This window comes from Malaclemys terrapin, chromosome 1 (genome assembly GCF_027887155.1).
Source record: "Malaclemys terrapin pileata isolate rMalTer1 chromosome 1, rMalTer1.hap1, whole genome shotgun sequence".
In the NCBI taxonomy this organism is placed as follows: domain Eukaryota; kingdom Metazoa; phylum Chordata; order Testudines; family Emydidae; genus Malaclemys; species Malaclemys terrapin.
Genome location: NC_071505.1, coordinates 142080513 through 142099352, shown reverse-complemented (window position 1 = coordinate 142099352; position 18840 = coordinate 142080513). Strand labels below are relative to the sequence as shown.

Below are 18840 nucleotides of genomic sequence, written 5' to 3'. Positions count from 1 at the left end.
CCTCCTAAACCCATGAGCAGATTAGAAACAATAACATAATATGAAAACGAGACAAGAATTTAGCAGTAAGGTAAAAGATATAGCACCACCTCCTCATGGAGGGGCAGTCAACACTGATCATTACACGTGGTAGCTGGCCCTTTAAGAACTTGTGGTGTGGCCTTTCAGGACACCTAGACCTAGCACTTCACTAATTTCCTGGTGCTGCCCTGATTTGGCCCCTGGCCCCCTTCTGGTGCTGCTGTTTTAAGCCTTGTATTCACTAGGAAAGAACGACTCCTCCATCCCGGTTACCTTGATCAGCTAATGTGTTAGAACTACAAAGGCCTTGGCTACATTAGGGTGTCAGCATACATACATTGACACAATTTGGCTAACATATGCCTCAAACGCACCTTTCTTCCTAGTGGAGACATGGCTTAAGTGGGCTTGGCCCCTTAAGAGCTCCTAGGTTCCCTGTGGTGGTGCCTAGCCCTTTAAGAGCTTCCTTCACTGCTCTGTTGCATTGCCTGACCCGCTAAGTCCCTGGGTTTCTCTCTCAGGAAGAGAGTGAAAAGCTTCTTGTGCTGCTCTGCCATAGTCGCTGGCCTTCTAAGAGCTCACTGGGCTGCTCTTTTAGGCAGCCTGGTCCTTTAAGAGCATTCTGGTGGTACTGCTCTGTTAGGGTGCAGAGGGCGTGGGGGCGCTTAGGGTGTGTGGCCCTTTAAGAACTCCCACAGCTGTTCCTTGGTGCCTAGTCCTTGAAACTTCTCTTTTCTCCTGGGACACCGAAATTGCACTGGTTTAAATCAACTCAAGTTAAAACACTAGTTGAATTAAATCCAGTTTATTTAGAGCAGTTTAGGGCAACTCCTGAGTTTAGACACGGTCGGGGCCCCTGTGTGAATGACGCTGTAAGAGAGCGCTACCTCGCAGAGGGTGACTGCCACTTGCTCTTCAACACTTCCCTTTCCCGCCGCTGCCCTCGTAGGGCGCTTGTCCCTTTAAGAGCTAGCTCCGCCCCCTTCTGCCTGGTGAGTGTTGCAAAAGCTGCGGCAGAGTCAGAGCTAAGGTAGCGTATGGAAAGAGGGGAGCCCCTAGTCCCCCTCCCTGCCCTCACCTTAGCTCCGGGCCCGGGTGAGATAGGGAGGTGCCTGGCTGGCGGGGGCTGCTGAGGCCTTGCAGCCCTGGGGAGTGGGTTGCATCTGCCCAAGTGCAAGGGGATGGACAATGATTGAGGCCCCCGGGGAAATGGAGGCCCAGCAAGGGCAGCATATAGTATTCAGAATGTGTGTGTGTCAGGGGTAGGAAACGGGGAGGGACGGGGACGAGGTGGAGTGACAGAGTGAGACAGCGAGGCGGGGGGGAGGAGAAGGGCTGGGGGAGGCGGGGATCCCTCCCAAGGGCAGATAAAGGGGGGCTTAAGGCCCCCTCTTTGTCATGGCGTCCGCATTGCTTTCCTTCTGCATCCCACCCAGCCACCCCCCGTCAAGCCATTCTAGGGGTGGCCACACCACGACCTGTGAGGTTCCTTCTCCTGGGGGGAAGGCGTGTTCGGCCCCTATGGTCATTCAGTCCTTGGTCTTTGCTCAGGCGGCTTGGGGGGGGGGGGGGCAGTCTGTAACATGTGTACCCGCCCGCCATAAAGCTCAGATGAAACCCCATCAGCTTGTTTATGGAGCAGATGAGTGCTGGGCAAGGCTCTGCATCCCCCGTGGTGCGCTGTCTGCCAGGGGTCCTAGAGCCCTACCATCACTCGTGCTTTCTGGGTTTTTTTTCCCCTCAGACAGGGTGAGGTGCAGTGCCCCCTGCCCTCACCATGGCCATGAGGGAGCTCGTGGAGCCTGAGTGTGGGGGCTCTAACCCCCTTATGAAGCTGGCTGGCCACTTTACCCAGGACAAGGCCCTGCGGCAGGAGGGGCTCCGAGGTCCCTCGGCCTGGCCCCCTGCAGGTCTTGGAGCAGAGGCAGTGAGTACTGGGGAATGGGTTGGGGAGTCCATCTGACTGCTGATGTGAGGAGTGTTGGTATGTCTCTCTGTTGCGAGTGAGGGGCAGGGATGCACTGGGGCTTTGGGGAGCAGGAGTGGGGGGTCTGTCTGAGCACATGGGAGGCTGTCAGGGCAGGTGGAGGTTGTGAGGGGGCCGTCTTGTTAGTGGGAGAAGGGCTGTGAGGGATCATGGGGCCTACCCCATTGTAGGGGCTGGTTGTAGGATCACTAGATTGGGGGAGGGGGAGTCTGTCCAGTCACAGCAGGGGTATATCCAGAAAGGAGAGATGTGGTTGTCTCACCCATTGCAGGGGATCTGTCTGGGTGGGATGTTGGTCCTGCTGTGTGTGTGGTGTGGGTCTGTCATGGGTGGGGGTATGGTACAAGTTAGTCCCATGGTAGTGGGGAGGTGATGCTGGAGGCCAGGTCCCATCACTGGGGTGATTGTTTGGCATCTTTTCCCACAGGTGTCCAAACCTTTGGGAGTGGCCTCTGAAGATGAGGTAAGAACAATTGTATCACTCTCCTTATCTTTCTTGCTGCCACATTCTCTCTGCTCCGTCTTCACTCTTCCTGTCTCTCATTCTCTTTTTGCCCTCCCTTCTTTCTCTCATGTTTTTGGTTCCAGAGCTCCTGCTGGCTATTTCTCATCAAAAACTCTCTCTTTCTCTCCCTGGCAGCTGGCTGCAGAATTCCTACAAGAGCAGAATGCCCCCCTGCTCTCCCGTGCCCCACAGACCTTTAAAATGGATGATCTGCTGGCTGAGATGCAGGAGATTGAGCAGTCAAGCTTCCGCCAAGCCCCACAGCGAGGTGAGGGGGGGGGGAGAAAGGGCTAGGGGCATTGGGGTTTCTGCCACCCCTCCGTCCCCCCAGTAGTATGTGTTAAGGGGAACTGAAAGAGAAGGCCTGTTTAGCTAGGGCAGGGTGTGTCTGAAAATTAAGAGGCTAGGCTTTCTCTAATCCTCATGGGGGTGGGGCACTTGGGGTTTGTCACTGAACCATCCCCATCTCTTGCCCTCTCCCAGCTCCAGGTGTGGCAGCCCTGGCTCTATCTGAGAACTGGGCCCAGGAATTTCTGGGAGCTGCGGATACTACAACTGACGTCTTCCCAGATTACAATGAGGCTGACTGGTCGCAGGAGTTCATTGCGGAGGTGACAGGTGAAGGCTTCCTTTGTGAAGTTTGGGTGGGGTGTTGCCTGGTAGCATGCCCCCCTCTGTTCTCCCATGCAGGGGTTGTCGTGCGTGAGATTAGAGTGCATCTGGTAGACGCAGCAGATAGTATTCAGAATAGGGCAGTTCGCCCTAGCAGCTTGCCTCCGTGGGAATGTCACACTGGTACAACATGAGGGGTGAAATTAACCTGATTTAGAATCATAGAGTTTAGGGCCAGAAGGGACCACCAGATCATCTAGTCTGACCTCCTGTGAGTCACAGGCCACCAGCACCCGCACTGTGGTCTCATTTCAGTTGTTGTGTTTAAAGTTTAAAGTAGCCCCCAGGAGACTAGAGTATTGTGTGTATTAGTTAAACTGTGCAAGCAACCCGTGTGGGCCTTCCTATTGTGGTGCAGGAATGTCTTATTTTGGTTTATCTAAAATCTTTTGGGAACAGGTTTAAGCTAAACTAAGATGCTCTTACACTGAAATAAGTGTCCAGTGCGAGGTCTGCATCAGTTTAACTAATTTGGTTTAAAAAACGTTAATTTAAACTAATGCAGCTTTTCCACATAGACAAGGCTAAAGCTGGTCTCTCCCCGGCTACATGAAGCTCTCTGATGCTCCCTCTTGGGGTGAAACTTGGGTCCTGGCCCAGAGGGGAATATTTTGTTGAATGTTTCAGCCAAATCTGTTGTTCAATTTCTGCAATCGGAGGGGGGAGGGGAATCTATGTTTCCCGCTTCAAAATAAATGTTGTGGGGTCCTTTCTGTGCCTGAAAACAAATGCAATTAATGTTTCCTGCTGGGAGGGGAATACTCTGCTTGTTGCACTAGCTGGGGAAGTGACTTGCTCAAGGTCACACAGCATGTGAAGATTTGGGATGGACTCTAGTCTCCTCCACTCTAACCAACTGAATCTCTACCTTGAACTGTTGGGCAGCAGTTAAACAGCTGCTATGCCCCACCCCAGAGGTGGCTTCTTTTCATTGATCAGTGAAACTATCCATATTTATTCCTTTCATACACCCGTTGGAGACAGGCGTCATACTTAACATTTATGATGATCTTTGAGAGGCTCTGATGAAAGAAGCTAGAAATATGCAATGTGTTATTCATTTTCCTGATGAATGAAATTTCCCACTTTGCTGCTGTCCAAGTTTTTTTTGTTGTTTTTGTTTTTTAATAAAAAAGCAAGAACCCTCTGTTAATGTAACAATCTGGACTACAAATCTAACTGTAAATTGGAGAGATCTAAATTTGAAGTTTCTCTGAGCAGTGTTCTGTTTTATCTTCTTGTTCCTCCCTCTTCTCCCACCACCCAATCACCGGTACAGACCCTCTGTCTGTATCTCCTGCCAAGTGGGCAGAAGAATATCTGGAGCAGTCAGAGGAGAAGCTGTGGCTGGGGGAAACAGAAGACCAGTCACTGGCAGATAAGTGGTGAGTTTCTCTGTTCTTCCCTCCTGCACCCACTAATGTCCAGGGTGGGTGAGGTGTGGGAGATGACAGAAATCCACTCTGATCTCAGAGCTTTTGGGTCTCAACCAAGTTCTCAGACCCTTGATTCAAGAAAGTGGAAGAGGCAGAGCCTCCTCCACCCAACACTGGCAGTTTCAACAACAACATAACTAAACACGGGGACCCTGGTTTCATAGGGCTTGTCTACGCTGCAGCAATCGATGCATTGGCGGTCGATTTAGTGGGTCTAGTGAAAACCCGCTAAATTGACTACCGATTGCTCTCCCGTGGACTCCTGTACTCCACCTGATCGAGAAGAGTAAGGGGAGTCGACAGGAGAGTGTCTCCCATCGACGTCGTGTAGTGTGGATGCTGCAGTAAGTAGATCTAAGCTATGTTGATTTGAGTTACACTATTCAAGTAATTCAAATTGCGTAGCTTAGGGTACATCTACACTACAGGGGGGAGTCGATTTAAGATACGCAAATTCAGCTACGTGAATAGCGTAGCTGAATTCGACGTATTGCAGCCGACTTACCCCGTTGTGAGGACGGCGGCAAAATCAACTTCTGCGGCTTTCTGTCGGCGGCGCTTACTACCACCTCCGCTGGTGGAGTAAGAGCGCCGATTCGGGGATTGATTGTCGCGTCCCAACGGGACACGATAAATCGATCCCCGAGAGGTCGATTTCTACCCGCTGATTCAGGCGGGTAGTATAGACCTAGCCTTAGATCGACTTTTCCCTTTAATGTAGACTAGGCCATAGAGTTTAAGGCCAGAAGGGACATTATGATCATTTAGTCTGATCTCCTGCAGAACAGAAGGTTAGATTCACAAAGGTACTTAAGTGCCTAAACCCCAGATTTAGATGCCCAAGTTCCAGATTTAGGCTCCGTTGCACCTCACACTCCTGCCAAACTCTGTAGTGCCTAAACTTATGCAGTGTCTACACTTGCAGGGTAAAAGTTCCCCAGTTCCTAAGTTTCTGGGCATGTGCATAGTTGCCTCACAGTAGGTGTCTGGGCACCTAAGCCCCAGAACGATTCACAGACTCGGGGAAGATAGATGTTCACCTGCCTAAGTCCTGTGGGTGCTCAATCCAGTGGATGTGCTCAGAGGCTGCCTACTGCATCAGGTCCCATTCAAAATCCATCTGGAGATGGTGATGGTGGCAGCAGCCACCTTATAACTTTTAGCCCAGTGGTTAGAGCACTTGTCTGGGATGTGGGAGAGGCAAGTTTAATTCCCTCCTCTGCCATAGGGGGGGAACAGATTTGCACAGGGGTCTCCTACCTCTCAGGTGCGTGCTCTAACCACTGGGCTATTGGATATTCTGGTGTGGGGCTCCCTCAGTCTCTCCTGCTGAAGCTGTTCTATTGTGGATAAATAATTTTAAAAATTCATGGGAGCCAGGGAACTGGACTCAGGGTCTCCCACCTCCCAGGTGAGTGCTCTAACCACCAGGCTACAGAGTCGTTCTCTCTCCCTCTGGCCAATGACTCTTTAAGTATTTATCCACAGTGGAACAGCTTCAACAGGAGAGTCTGCTGGAGGCCCACATCAGAATATCCCTGAGAAGACTTGAACAGGGGTCTCCCACCTTTCTCCCACTCAGGCAGAGAGGGGGAATTGAATCTGGTCTTCCACATCCCAGGTGAGTGCTCAAACTATTGGGCTATATATATAAAGTTGGGTATCACCACCACATCGTCCTCCTTCTCCTCTGGCTGTTTTATGTGGAGTTAGACACCTGCCTAACTTGTTTTCACAAGAAACACCTTATGTGCCTAAGTTGAAGAGTCTGACTCCAGGAGAGGGGCTCCTGGCTGTGGATCACTAGCAGACGCAGGTGCCTATCTCTGTGCCCTGCTTAGGTGGATCCTCACCTAGTCTACTGGCTTTTGCGAATCACATTATACAGTGCCCATCTCTCTTCAGTCGTTGTACAGGGAGCCTGGGCGCCTAACTCAGGCTTTATGGATCACAGTGTTGTTCCTGTGATTTTTCTGGGTGCCCAAAAGTTAGGCATTGCAGTGCTCTGCATCACACCACCTAAATTCCTTTGTGAATCTAGCCCAGGGATGTCATCACAAAGACCAGTAACTTCTGTTTGAGCTAGAGCATATCCATTAGAAAGATACTGAGCCTTGCTTTAAAGATTTCAAGTGATGGAGAATCCACCGCATTCCTAGGAAGTTATTCTAATGGCTAGTTATCCTTGCTGTTTAAAAAAGTTGCACTTCATCTTCAGTCTAAATGTATCTAGCTTCATTTTCTAGCCATTGGATTTTGTTTGTCTTCGTTGGCTAGATTAAAGAGCTCTCTCCCATCAGATATCTTCTTCCTTTGTAGCTATTTATAGACCATGACTTCACCTTCTCTTTAATAAGCTATATAGTCTTAAATCACTGGAAGGCTGGTTTTCCAGACCTTGAATCTTTCTTGTTGTTCTTTTCTGAACCCTTTCCCAATTTTCAATATCCTCTTTCAAATATACACACCAGAACTAGACACTTCCAGGAATGGCTTCACCAATGTGTATACAGAAGTAAAGCCACTCCTCCTACACCTGTTTGCTATTCCCATGTTTATATGTCCAAGGATTGCATTTGCCGTCTTAGCTAAGCTTCCTACTAGGAGTGCCTGTTCAGTTGATTATCCACTCTTTCCAGAGTCACTGTTCTCCAGGATACAGCCCCCATCCTGTATGTGTGATCTGTGTTCTTTATTCCTAGATATCTGACCTTGGTTTTGGCAGTATTAAAACACTTACCAAGCGATCCAGATTGCTCTTTATAATTGATTTATCCTTATTTCACTCCACCAATCTGTGTGTCATCTGGCACAGTTATCCCAGCAATGACTTCCAGATTGTTAATAAAGATACTGAATAGTATTGGGTGAAGAACAGATCATGTGGGCTCTCCAGCCCCAGGGACTGTTGTGTGGCATGATGCAGAGAGGGGGGTAGACTGTGAATAAACATGGAGCCCCCTACTGCTAAGGCCTTGGCTACACTGACACGTTATACTGCAATAAAGCCTCTCAGAGGGCTCTACCTTACTCCCCGTCCACACTGGCAAGACACGTAGAGTGCTCTGACTCCCTGGCTCGAGCGCTCCTGGTACTTGGGGCCGGCTCCAGGCACCAGCGCAATAAGCAGGTGCTTGGGGCAGCCAAGGGGAAGGAACAGCACGTCCAGCTCTTCTGCAGCATTTCGGCGGCAGGTCCCTCTCAGAGGGAAGGGCCTGCCGCCGAAGAAGAAAGCGGTGTGGTGGAGCTGCCGCCGAAGTGACGCCCATCACGGCTTTCTTTTTTTTTTTTTCCCCCCCGCCGCTTGGGACGGCAAAAACCCTGGAGCTGGCCCTGCTGGTACTCCACCTCCCCGAGAGGATTAACAGCTGTTGCGTATTGGGTGAGACGCTTCAGTGCCAGTGTAAACGAGAAGTAACATTACAAACATCCGATAATCCCCTTAACTGAAGTGGCCTCTCTTGTCTTTGTGAACTTGGGACACCGAAGTGCCCTTTCAAAGCTCAGTTTCGGAGTGCCGGCTGCTTATCTGGTCTGAGGAAAAAAAAACAAACAGCTAATGTTTGCTTTGAGTGAGTGAGAGAGAGGCGGGGGAGGGAGAGGGGTCTGAACTTACAAGACAGCGTGCTGACACACTCTCAGCACCCAAAAACCCACTTTCTCTCCCCCCACACTCCCTGTCATACTCCACCCCACCCAATTTGAAAAGCACGTTGCAGCCACTTGAACGCTGGGATAGCTGCCCATAATGCACCACTCCCAATGCAGCTGAAAATGTGGCCACGCCAGTGCGCTTTCAGCTCTCAGTATGGACAGACTGGAGCGTTTTCCCTAGTGCGCTCTCTGAAGGCTGGTTTAACTTAAAGCGCTCTACGAGTAGCCAAGCCCTTAGTGTCAGATCAGACTCTCTCTCTCTCTCTCATTATTACAGGTATGAGGAATATCAACCTGAGGATGATCTTAAGAAAACTGCCAACGATTTCCTTTCTAAAGTGGATGACCCCAAACTCAACAATTCTGAGGTGAGAAATGCTATGGAGCCCCACGAAGGTATGTGTGTGAGGGGGGTGGGAGACCTCCTGCCATTCTGTGTCTCCCCTCCTTTCTCCCTCTAGTTCTGGGGGTTGAGCCCTACAACCCCCAGGATCATGCCTTCCACCATACAACTCTGGTGAAACTGGCATATTTTATCTCCTTTTCCTTCTGGTGCTATTGATTCTGGGGGCCCAGATCTGCCTAGCAAATATGGAGAGTTTGGTGGGGGTTGTTGGTGAAGGTTTCTTCCCACATTTCATTTCTTTGTCACAGTTCCTAAAGTTTGTCCGCCAGATCGGAGACGGGAGGGTGTCGATTGAGGCTAATCAGGTGACCCTGACCCCCAGAGACCAGGATCAGGCAGAGCAGTGGACAGCTGAGTTTATACAGCAGCAGGTAGGATCCCAGCCCCAGCTGCTCACAGTGTGCAAACTTCCTTGCAGCACTGCCCAGCCTTGGGGAGGGGAGAGACAATGGCAGGGTGAACTTTCTCTCAGCAGGGTCCCATTAACGTTCAGCCAACGGTGTCGTGGGGCTTCCGGAGCATGAGCTTCTCCAAAGCAGTGCCTAGCCAGGAGCAGAGATGGTCTCTGGCAGTGTGAACTTCTTCACAGCAATGCCTTGGCAATTAGTGTTCACTTGTAGGGGGGGTTCCTTACAGCACCCCCTGCTGGCAGGGGAGATGCATTGCATTGCTTTTTAATCTTGCAATCTCAAGGAGCTCCATCTTATTTCTTTCCCTCTAGGGGGTATCAGATGCCTGGGTGGATCAGTTCACCCGAACTGGGAATGCATCCACTCTGGATACAGAATTTGAGCAAGCCAAGACTGCTGTGGAGGTAAAACTGGATGGGAGAGTGTGACGTTCCCCTCTGGAGTTATCTGGACCGGTGATGTGCTAGGTCACTCCAATCCTTGTCTCTGGGAGCCAGCCTTACCCTGCTGTGAGAACCCCCATTCCCGGGCTGTTCACGCACAGCCTCTGGCATGTGAGCTGCTTGGATTGTGCAACCGAATGACACTAGCCAATATCTCTGGTCCCAGACTCAACCCTAGGAACCTCCGTCTTGCAGTGTCCAGTTATGCCCGCTGGACGCTGCAAGCGTATATGAGTTTGTCAATTTAACAAAGAAATTGATATGTACCAGGCTTGTTGTCCCAAGGGGAGTCTCTGACACGCTTCAAACCAAATGCACTGCTTCAGGTAGAATAAACAAACAGATTTATTAGCTACAAAGATTTAAATGATTATAAGTCAAAGCATAACAAGTCGGATTTGGTCAAATGAAATAAAAGCAAAATGCATTCTAAGCTGATCTTAACACTTTCAATACCCTTACAAACTTCAGAGTCAGGTGAGCATTACCTCATCGTAGTCCCAAACTGACTAAGGGAAGGGGGGGGAGGGGTGACTCACTCAAGAGTCCAACAGATCCTTTGTTGTTGCCTAGGCCAGTGTCCCTTGTTCCTGTGAGGCTGGGCTGGGTTTGTCCCATACATGCCCTGAGGGGGTGTGAACTGCCCTCTGCTCTTGGAGTTTTTGCCTGGGCTTGCTTTAAGCCATGAGGACACATTTTCAGCCTTATAACCATATACATGAAATTATAACGTATAACATTACTGTAACAACAATGCTCAGTGCATCATGAGCTTTCTGAAGACACCCAACATGACAAACTTTGCATTGGATACCACACAATCATTTTATAAGGATGAAGATGGAGGGTGTAGGGTTTTCCGATGAGGTACAGAACGTCACAGAGAGGTTGGGGTATGAAGGGTGCCTTAGGGCCCCAGAACTGTCTGAGTCCCTTTTCTTGTCAGGGGAGAGATGAGGAGGGGGGCTCAGAGCCCTAGAGAGAGGAATCTCCAGGGAACATGTAGGGGGAGCTCAGCAGGGTGTTATCCTTTAACTTCCTTCTCCTCTCTTCAGTCAGATGTGGATTTCTGGGACAAGCTTCAGGCAGAGTGGGAGGAGATGGCCAAGCGAGATGCAGAGGCTCACCCCTGGCTCTCAGATTATGAGGATCTCCGTACCTCCTCCTATGACAAGGTAATGGGGGGCAGCGAATGCGGGGTGCTGTGCTGGGCAGTTCTGAGAGCTCCCAAAATCCCTTCTCCCAGGCTGGGTACTGAGAGGGCTGCTGCAAGGCAGTTCATGCTGCTGGGATCCCCTCTTAGTGTCAAAGGCCAGGCGCTGTTCCTGACAGCCAGTCTCTTGTCTGGGCATGGGTGGGCACTGCTGTGAGGAAGTTTGCTGCTGCCAGAGTCTCTGTCAATACCTTTGACCGGGGTCAGACTGGAAAAAATACATGGTGGTTCTTGCCGAAGCCCTGACCACTGCTGAAGATGCAAATCAATTGTAACACACCAGCAGTTAATTCTGGTGCTCCCCACAACACAAGCCATTTCTTTCTGTGTCCCCTGTATTGATGGAGACTCCCTAAATTTGGTAAACTTACACACAAACACACACCCCTGCACAACTGATGCATCTCTCCCCAGGCTGGGGCGTGGGATCTTTCACTCCAGACTCAGTGGGAAGCAGAGGGGGCAGGAGCTGCTTTGCCCACGTCTGCTGTGAGCTGGCACACTGCAGCCCTCTCAGGAGGGAAATACCAGCTGCTCCATGTGCTCAGGGACCAACTGTTCATCACCCATTGCAGTGTCTCTGGCTATTGGAGCAGAAAGGGGTGGGAGAAGATAGTGGTGGGTTTGCAGAAGTGTTGATATGGCATGTGGGCGCACATCAGCTGTTTCTGAGTCATGCCCTTGACCCACCTGTCTCCTGCCCATAGTGTTAACCCCTTGCTTGCTGTCTCTGGTAGGGTTATCTCTTTGAGAAAGACAATCCCATGAGGGATCATCCACAGGCATTTGATGAGGGTCTGAAGTGCCTGGAGAAGGGTGACCTCCCCAATGCTGTCCTGCTCTTTGAGGCTGCGGTGCAGCAGAAACCTGACCACGTGGAGGTGAGCGGAGCAAGGAGAGCAGGTCTGCTCCAGGTATCTTGCCATTTGGAGCCTGGCTCAGCTCCCTAAGCAAGGTCAGACTGGGTCAGTCTAGGGATGGGAGATCCACTTGTCAGAGTTTCAAAGCAACTGCACTTGTATCCTCACCTTCATGGCCCACTCCAGGGGTGCTCAGCCTTGTCTCAGGTTTCTAGCCCTTACCTGTCTCTGGGCAGGGGGCCTATGTTCCACTCCTTTCTGGCTGGGAGTTTTACAGCTGCACAGCTCCCTGCCATACACTATTGCCAGCAAGCAAGTCTGCCTAATGGCCAGAGCCTCTGTGTTGCTTTCTCTCCACAGACAACAGTGTTTTACCTGTCACCACACAGCTCTTCCAAAGAAAAGTACATTTATTCTAGGGCAAAAGCATCACAGAGAAACCATGTTAAAAACAATAAAAGTTCTTAACCGCTTGCTAAGTACACCAGCAATCACCCACCTTCCACATGTAGAATCTGGTAAGCCATCACCCTTCCAATCCTTCCACAAGGCTTGGGCCTCCCCTTGGACAGAAGGTCCTGCCCATTTGCTGAATCAAAATGAAGGTCCTGACTATCTTTAAACTCAGCCTTTTATACCAGAAGCCCTTTCTTTGTCACTTGGTCTCTGGAAGACCCAGCTTGTACCAGTATATGCAAACCTCCCTCGGGTATGGTGCTTCTCTGGGGATGTTTACAATCCCCAGGGTAATCCTCCCCACTGTTTTTAGCTCCTGGAGGAGCTGGGGTAACCTGCCCCCATGGAGTAGAACATGATCATACAGAGAACTTTCATGAATGTAATACAAGGCTCCCCAGAGATATAGCCTGGGGTTGCAATATGGCCCACCACTCCCATGCTGGGGGAGCTGTGCTGCAGGGGGTGGTGTGGGTGACTCCAGTTCTCGGGTGTGTAACTCTGGCTGTGTACTTGTATGTGAACCCCAGGGGGCTTACTGAGAAGATGGTCAAGCTGTGTGCACCTGACCTATGGTGCAGAAGGTCTCCCAGACTAAAGCTGGTTAGAATCTTGGGGCTATAACTTGGGATTGGTATCTAGGGTATCTGTCTTCCTGAAGCACTAGACTCCCTGCATGAGATGCTGAAGTCCTTACCATGGTGGCCTTGGAGTCATGAGGTTGGTGACTGTCTTCAACAGCCATGCAAATGCTGAGTCTTTTGAGTCAGCTGAGGACTTGACAGCTAGGGTGGGTCAGTCCTAGGTGTCTGGCTCAATTCAGACAGCTGGTCTCACTTCTGATTTGGTGTCCTGATTAGGACTGGATGTTGGACAACTGGAGAGCTTACCCATGTCCTGGTCAGATCACTATCTCCTGTTGTCTGAGGTCAGGGAACGCTGCTCCATTTGGGTGAAGGGCCAGTTCTGACAATCTGCTGTCAGCGATGGGACTGAAACACTTGAGGGAGATGAACATGCCACTCCATCAGTGGTTTGATAGGACTATGGGCTCTTGTCCTTGCCATTGATCATGTGGCCTCTTAGGTACCCACTTCCTTGGCTTTGTCCTTACAAGTCACCATGGTAGACTCTAGAGGGCCAGTGACAGAGTGAGAGGGAATATTGCTGGAATGGCTGTGATGGAAGTCTTGGGGCCCATTCTGCATGGTGTGCTATGGCTGTGCAGGAGACAAAGAAGGGATGCTTTGCCTTCATCCTAGTATTCACAGAGCCCTGATCAGGAGGCTAGTCTGAGTCATTGCTGTGAGGATGAAATTGAGATTCGGACTAAACTCTGTTTTCTAGGGGACAGGGCAGTGTTCTGAGGGCATGCATGTTCAATCAGCTCTGCTTGAGTCTCAGGTAGTTTCACACTGAGGCTCTGGAAGGGTGGGGGCACTTAGTCATCACCTGTGTTGGCTCATGAAGGCCATTGACAAGTGGCTGGGTCCATTGCTGGTGGCAAGTAACACTTCTCTTAGAGAGCAGGGTACTGGCTTCCCTGCTTAAGGGAACTTTTGTATGGCTTATGCTTGTTACTTCATGCTGTCAGTCCAGCCAACTGTCAGCCTGGATCAAACCTTCCATTTCTGGGTGAGACGATGGAGCATACTTGTGGTGTGGGGGTAGGACAACTCATAATATCTGACTAACGTTAAAGAGGTTTAAATCCGCTAATCGGGAGAGCTGTGGGTGCAGCAAGGAGGCTGTGCTGTCTACATGCTTAGATGATCTGGTGATGGATGAAGATCAAATCAGGTGTCAATGCTGCTATATTTAGATCTCTCAGCTGCCTCAGTATTGTCGATCATGACATAATGATTCACCTGTGGACCACAGCAAGCTGCTCCTGACTGAGTCTCTTAGCATTCCCACTTCAATATCCTGTCTGCTGGGCTGTGCTATCTCTCTGAGGCCCTCAGTGGCCTGAGACCTGCCTCTCCTTCTTCCTCACCCTGCAGTCTAGTCCCAGTTGTGATGGGTGGAGGTGCTAAAGCTGGAGCCCCAGGGTTTAGCAGAGGGGGGACTGCTGGCAGCATGTTGTGTGTGGGGGCGGGACTCACTCCCCCTCCACCTTTCCAAATAGCCCAAACCTGCTGACTTTCAGGATGCATTGCAGAGCCCACCTGTTTTCCTGGGGAGTGTGGGAGAGGTGAGGGTGCTTATGAGGGGTTGGTTAACAGGAGTGGGCTGAGGCTGCTGACTTGGGTACATCTATTCTTAATCTCCAAAAAGGGTGTCCAGGGCACAAGATGGTGCCTTTAATTGTACTTGTAATCTGAAGAAGTATAAATAAGCTTGTCTCTGTTTCTGCGTCAGGCCTGGCAGTACCTGGGAACCACCCAAGCAGAGAATGAACAAGAGCTGTCTGCAATCAGTGCTCTCAGGCAGTGAGTAGCTGGTGAAGAGGGTATCTAAAGCAGGACTCCTGGGTTCTGCTCGTGGCTCCCAGAGGGACTGGCTTGCTGGCCACTAATGACACCCACCTTATCTTGGTTTCCCTGCTTAAAAGCTAAACAAAGTTCCAGTGCTTTTTTCCCTGCACCAAATGCAAACTTGGAAGGATAAGTTCCCTGTGGACTGCTGTAGAGAGCGGGTTTCTGACCCAATCAAGGTCTCCTGCCCCCTAATGGATCCCTCCTTAATTTGCCTGGACACTGGCGCTTGCTGTTCAACCTGTTCATAGCCCACCAAGATGGTTGGAGAAGTGTTCTTAAAAGGCCACCGAAGTTTCCTATCCACATCTCCAAAAATGTGAATGCTGTGCACTCTCTCCCCCTCTGCCCTGCAGGTGCCTGGCGCTGCAGCCAGGGAACGTCACTGCACTCATGGCTTTGGCCGTCAGCTTCACCAATGAGTCTCTGCAGAAGCAGGCATGCGAAACCCTGCGTGACTGGCTGCGCCACAAGCCAGCCTATGCCCACCTGGTGGGGAAGGACCCGGAAGGAAGCAGCTTGGCATCCAGCTTGGGATCCTCCAAGCGCATCCTGGGTTCCCTACTGTCTGAGTGAGTCTGGAGGATGGGGAAACTGGGGGAGGTGCAGAATATCCCAGTCCTGCTTGTGGTCTTGTAGCTGGGTCCATTGGGGTGGGGGTGACCCCAGGAAGGGTTGCAGGGAGCTTGCACCCATCAATGGGTGGGTTCCCTCATTCTCTCCCTCCCCAGCTCCCTGTTCATGGAGGTGAAGGACCTGTTCCTGGCAGCCGTGCGCAGTGCTCCCTCGGCCGTAGACCCCGATGTGCAGTGCGGCCTGGGCGTCCTCTTCAACCTGAGCGGCGAGTACAAGAAGGCCGTGGACTGCTTCAGTGCCGCATTGAGCGTGCGCCCCAACGTAAGGGGGCAGAGTGGGGTTTGGGGGGGGGCAGGGCTGATTCAGGATTGTGTGTGTGTATGTGTGGAGGTGGGGCTGGACTTTGCCTTGGGGGAAAGGCCGATGGGGTGAGCAGCAGGCTGACTTGAGGGGGTGGGTAGGTTTGAATACTGGATGGAGTGGGGAAGAGATGGGGATGTGGGGAGGGTTGTGAAGGACAAGGATGTAGGGTGGAATGCCTGATGCCCCCGTCACTTGCTTCCGCCCCCCCCTCCCCCCTTTCCAGGATCACCTCCTGTGGAACAAGCTGGGTGCCACTCTGGCCAACGGGAATCGCAGTGAGGAGGCTGTGGCCGCCTATCGTCGGGCACTGGAGCTGCAACCAGGCTACATCCGCTCCCGCTACAACCTGGGCATCAGCTGCATCAACCTGGGGGCCCATCGGTGAGTGGGAACAAGGGGCCAGATGGGGGTTGGGTGCTGGCCCCGGCCAGGTCTGCTATGACCGAGTGGGAGCCAATCAGTTAGTTGGGAGGGGGCTCAAGGGAAGGGAAGTGAGGGGGTATTGGTGAGGATGTTCCACTTGGTCCCTCTGGGCATAGGATGCGCTCCTTAACCCTGGCAAGGAGGGAGCAGAGCATGTCTGTCTGCCCCAGGAGCAAAGTACCAGCCCCACTCCCTTGGTTCCCAGTATCAAAGGGAGGGAGCATCTCAGAACTATGGAAAGGATCTGTCGCAGTGATTGTCTTCAAGCTTGTGTCTGGAGGTGGGGCTGTCAAGCCACATCCATTACAGCTTGGACATTGGCTTCATTGGTCCTGTAGGCCAATGATGAGGTATGTGAGGAGCAGGGGTAAGAAGAATGGCTGGAGGAAGTGTGGAAGGGTGATTATTGAACCATCCAAAGAGGGGATCTAGTGGGTCCTTCTCACCCATAGGATGTGCAAACCTCCCCAATTAACTCTGTCTCCCTCCCTCCCATGTCATGCTGACAGTGAAGCAGTGGAGCACTTCCTGGAGGCCCTGCACATGCAGCAGAAGAGCCGGGGCCCACGGGGCCAACAAGGTGCCATGTCTGACAACATCTGGAGCACCCTCCGCATGGCCCTCTCCATGCTGGGCCAGAGTGATCTGTATGGGGCAGCCGATGCCCATGACCTTCCCACCCTGCTCCAGGCCTTTGGCCTCCAGCAGTGACTTGAGGATGGGCTCCCCTGTGAATGCAGGGTGGGCCCAGGCCAGTAGTTATGTCCCACAAGCCCCTTCTGGGGGGGGCGGAGGGAAAGCTTTACTGGGGTTCACACACCTCCTTTTCAAATCTGCCCTTCAGTTGCTGGGGGCAAGTCATTGGCTGCCATTTCTCTAGGACCTCCCATGGTAGAGGTAACTTCTCACCTGTGTCTTGTGGCCTGAACATCGGTGAGCGGCCCATGTGGCACCAACTCCCCAAGGGATTCTGACCCTCCACGGGAAGAGCTGCTGGCACTGGGAAGCAAATCAGTGGGGGGTGGAAGGGATGGGGAAATAGGAACGTATCAAGATCACTTCTTATAAGATAAAATAACAAGTTTGCATTTGTGATACCCTCATGTCAGACCCTGCCATAACTATGCTGTGCAGCTGAGACTGCCCGCTCAAACAACTGGCTCTGAGCATGCTGGTTAGGTGTAGGATTGCTTTCTAGTGCTGGGGCTGCCCATCCTGGTTTGCTGTGGGGTCTGAGTGTGCTGGGGCTACTAACCCTGGGACTTTCCCAGCTGAGCATGCAGACCCACCCCCACCACGTGTGTGCAGAGGGTGGGTCACTTTGTGAGGCTTGTAGTTTTGTTTTGTTCCCCCCCCCCCCCCCTTCCATGTGCTAGTAACAGTGTCCTGGTTCTGAGTGTGTCTCACTGGGCTCACTCTCACTTGGGATTTGTGAGGAGGCTCTGAGACTGCAGTGAGAAGAGTCCCTGGGGCTGAGTTTGGGGGGTCACCCAGGAACTTGGGGGAAGCTGGCTAACTATAAAAGCACCTTGGCCAAAAGCAGAGGTGGGGGTAAGGTCTTAATTTTCACATGATTGTCCATCATTGTAAAATAAATTGGGAATTATTTTCTTTGTGTAGATGGTCTCCTCCCCCCTCTCCCCCCCAGCCTGTAATTGAATCTTGTGAATTATAAATATCTGTATATGATTTTGGAGGGAAAGGTGTTTTTTTTTTGTTTTTTTTTAATTGTAAAATATTTTGTATAATAGAAGGGAAAAAATTAAACTTGTCAATATTGTAGTGTCTGGCTGTGTGTATGTATTGGAGAGGTGTACGAGCCTTCGTATGGGGAAGCTCCTGTGGAATTTGAGAGGATGCTTCGAGGCCCACAGGAAAGGATGTTGGGGTAGGGCATAACTGTAGAGGGTTGCTGCTGCTGTCTGTGTGTCTCCCCCTACCCTGCACCTTCGTGGACATTAAGGCAGTCTAGGCCCCCACCACTTGGAGTTCTGGTGGCAGACATAAGGCCCCAATCTGCACAATAGTCAGTGGCAAAGGTGGCCTTAGCTGGGCTCCCCCAGAGAGTCAGGGGAGGTAGCCCAACACCCCCCCTTGAGTACTTTATCTTGGGGCAGGTGAGTGGATGGGTGGGTTCTTTGGCTGGGTCTGCTGCACTCTTCTGCTATATGCAGAGACCCTGTTGGGGTGGGGTTGGTGGAGCTCATCAGAGTGGACTTGGTATTAACACCATGTTCAACTGAATGGGGCAGTTTCTACCTCTCAGAGCTGGTGATTCAGGTGCTCTACAGATGTCCCTGCATCAGTTATCCTCAGGCTGTTTTTTCCAACTTTTCTTGCTAACCATGAAGGCTAGAAATTTTTTTAATGGTGAAAGCTGAGCTCTGGAAGTTGGGACCCTGGGCATCACAGACCTATGCCTATGACCTAATCTGTCCCTGTCTGGGACCCAAATATACTCTTGCTGTCCTGGGCCCCTTCCCCATTTTGGTGGGGGGTGGAGTGGGGGAGAATTGGACTGGGAAGCTTTCTCAGAGCTTGACCAGGAGAGCAGCCATATGCACAGACCTGTCTCACATAGGTCTTTTCCCTCCCCCTGCATCTTGGTGCCATGTCATCAATGCTCTTGCTGTTGTGGGAGGAAGGGAGGGGTGTGATGAGGAAAATCTTAAATATGCTACCAACTTCCATCCCTGCACAGCACATAGCCCTCAGCCCTCATAGCTTTGCCCCTACAAGGGGGCTTTGCTCTGATATTCCTCGGAGCAGGAGCTGGGGGGGGGGGGGCACACTTCATTTTCTAAGAAGTCTGACAGCTGCTTCTGCGGCAAGGGTCTCCCCCTAATCCCAGATCAGCTCATCCGAAGGAAGGGGTTAATCTCTTTAAAATGCCAGGTGCACTGAACTGCATCTCTTCTGGGCTCGCCAAGTAGCATAT

At 51.4% G+C, this 18840-nt stretch overlaps 1 protein-coding gene across 7 annotated transcripts; it reads left to right on the top strand.

Annotated features, from left to right (window-relative positions):
* The first annotated feature begins 1010 nt into the window (after positions 1 to 1010).
* PEX5 (peroxisomal biogenesis factor 5) lies at positions 1011 to 17684 on the top strand. Of its 7 annotated transcripts, none has more exons than XM_054041265.1 (17): positions 1011 to 1051; positions 1766 to 1948; positions 2436 to 2471; positions 2649 to 2781; positions 2997 to 3124; positions 4465 to 4570; positions 6110 to 6242; positions 8553 to 8643; positions 8930 to 9052; positions 9403 to 9495; positions 10590 to 10709; positions 11485 to 11628; positions 14425 to 14495; positions 14897 to 15112; positions 15272 to 15437; positions 15703 to 15860; positions 16412 to 17684. In XM_054041265.1, exons 2-17 carry the CDS (start codon positions 1799 to 1801, stop codon positions 16611 to 16613), a joined length of 2070 nt encoding a protein of 689 aa, XP_053897240.1. In that variant the 5' UTR covers positions 1011 to 1051; positions 1766 to 1798; the 3' UTR covers positions 16614 to 17684. The 7 variants fall into 7 exon arrangements, with proteins under 7 accessions (XP_053897240.1, XP_053897229.1, XP_053897251.1 ...); XM_054041254.1 differs by having other exon boundaries at positions 11485 to 11661; XM_054041276.1 differs by lacking the exon at positions 8930 to 9052 and having other exon boundaries at positions 11485 to 11661.
* The last annotated feature ends 1156 nt before the right edge of the window (positions 17685 to 18840 follow it).

Coding starts and splice junctions, on each gene's coding strand:
- PEX5 (XM_054041254.1), top strand. CDS start 1,799: ATGGCCATGAGGGAGCTCGTGGAGCCTGAGTGTGGGGGCTCTAACCCC. Junction 6,243..8,552: donor TCTGGTCTTCCACATCCCAG/GTGAGTGCTCAA, acceptor TCATTATTACAG/GTATGAGGAATATCAACCTG. Junction 11,662..14,424: donor GGAGAGCAGGTCTGCTCCAG/GTATCTTGCCAT, acceptor TTTCTGCGTCAG/GCCTGGCAGTACCTGGGAAC.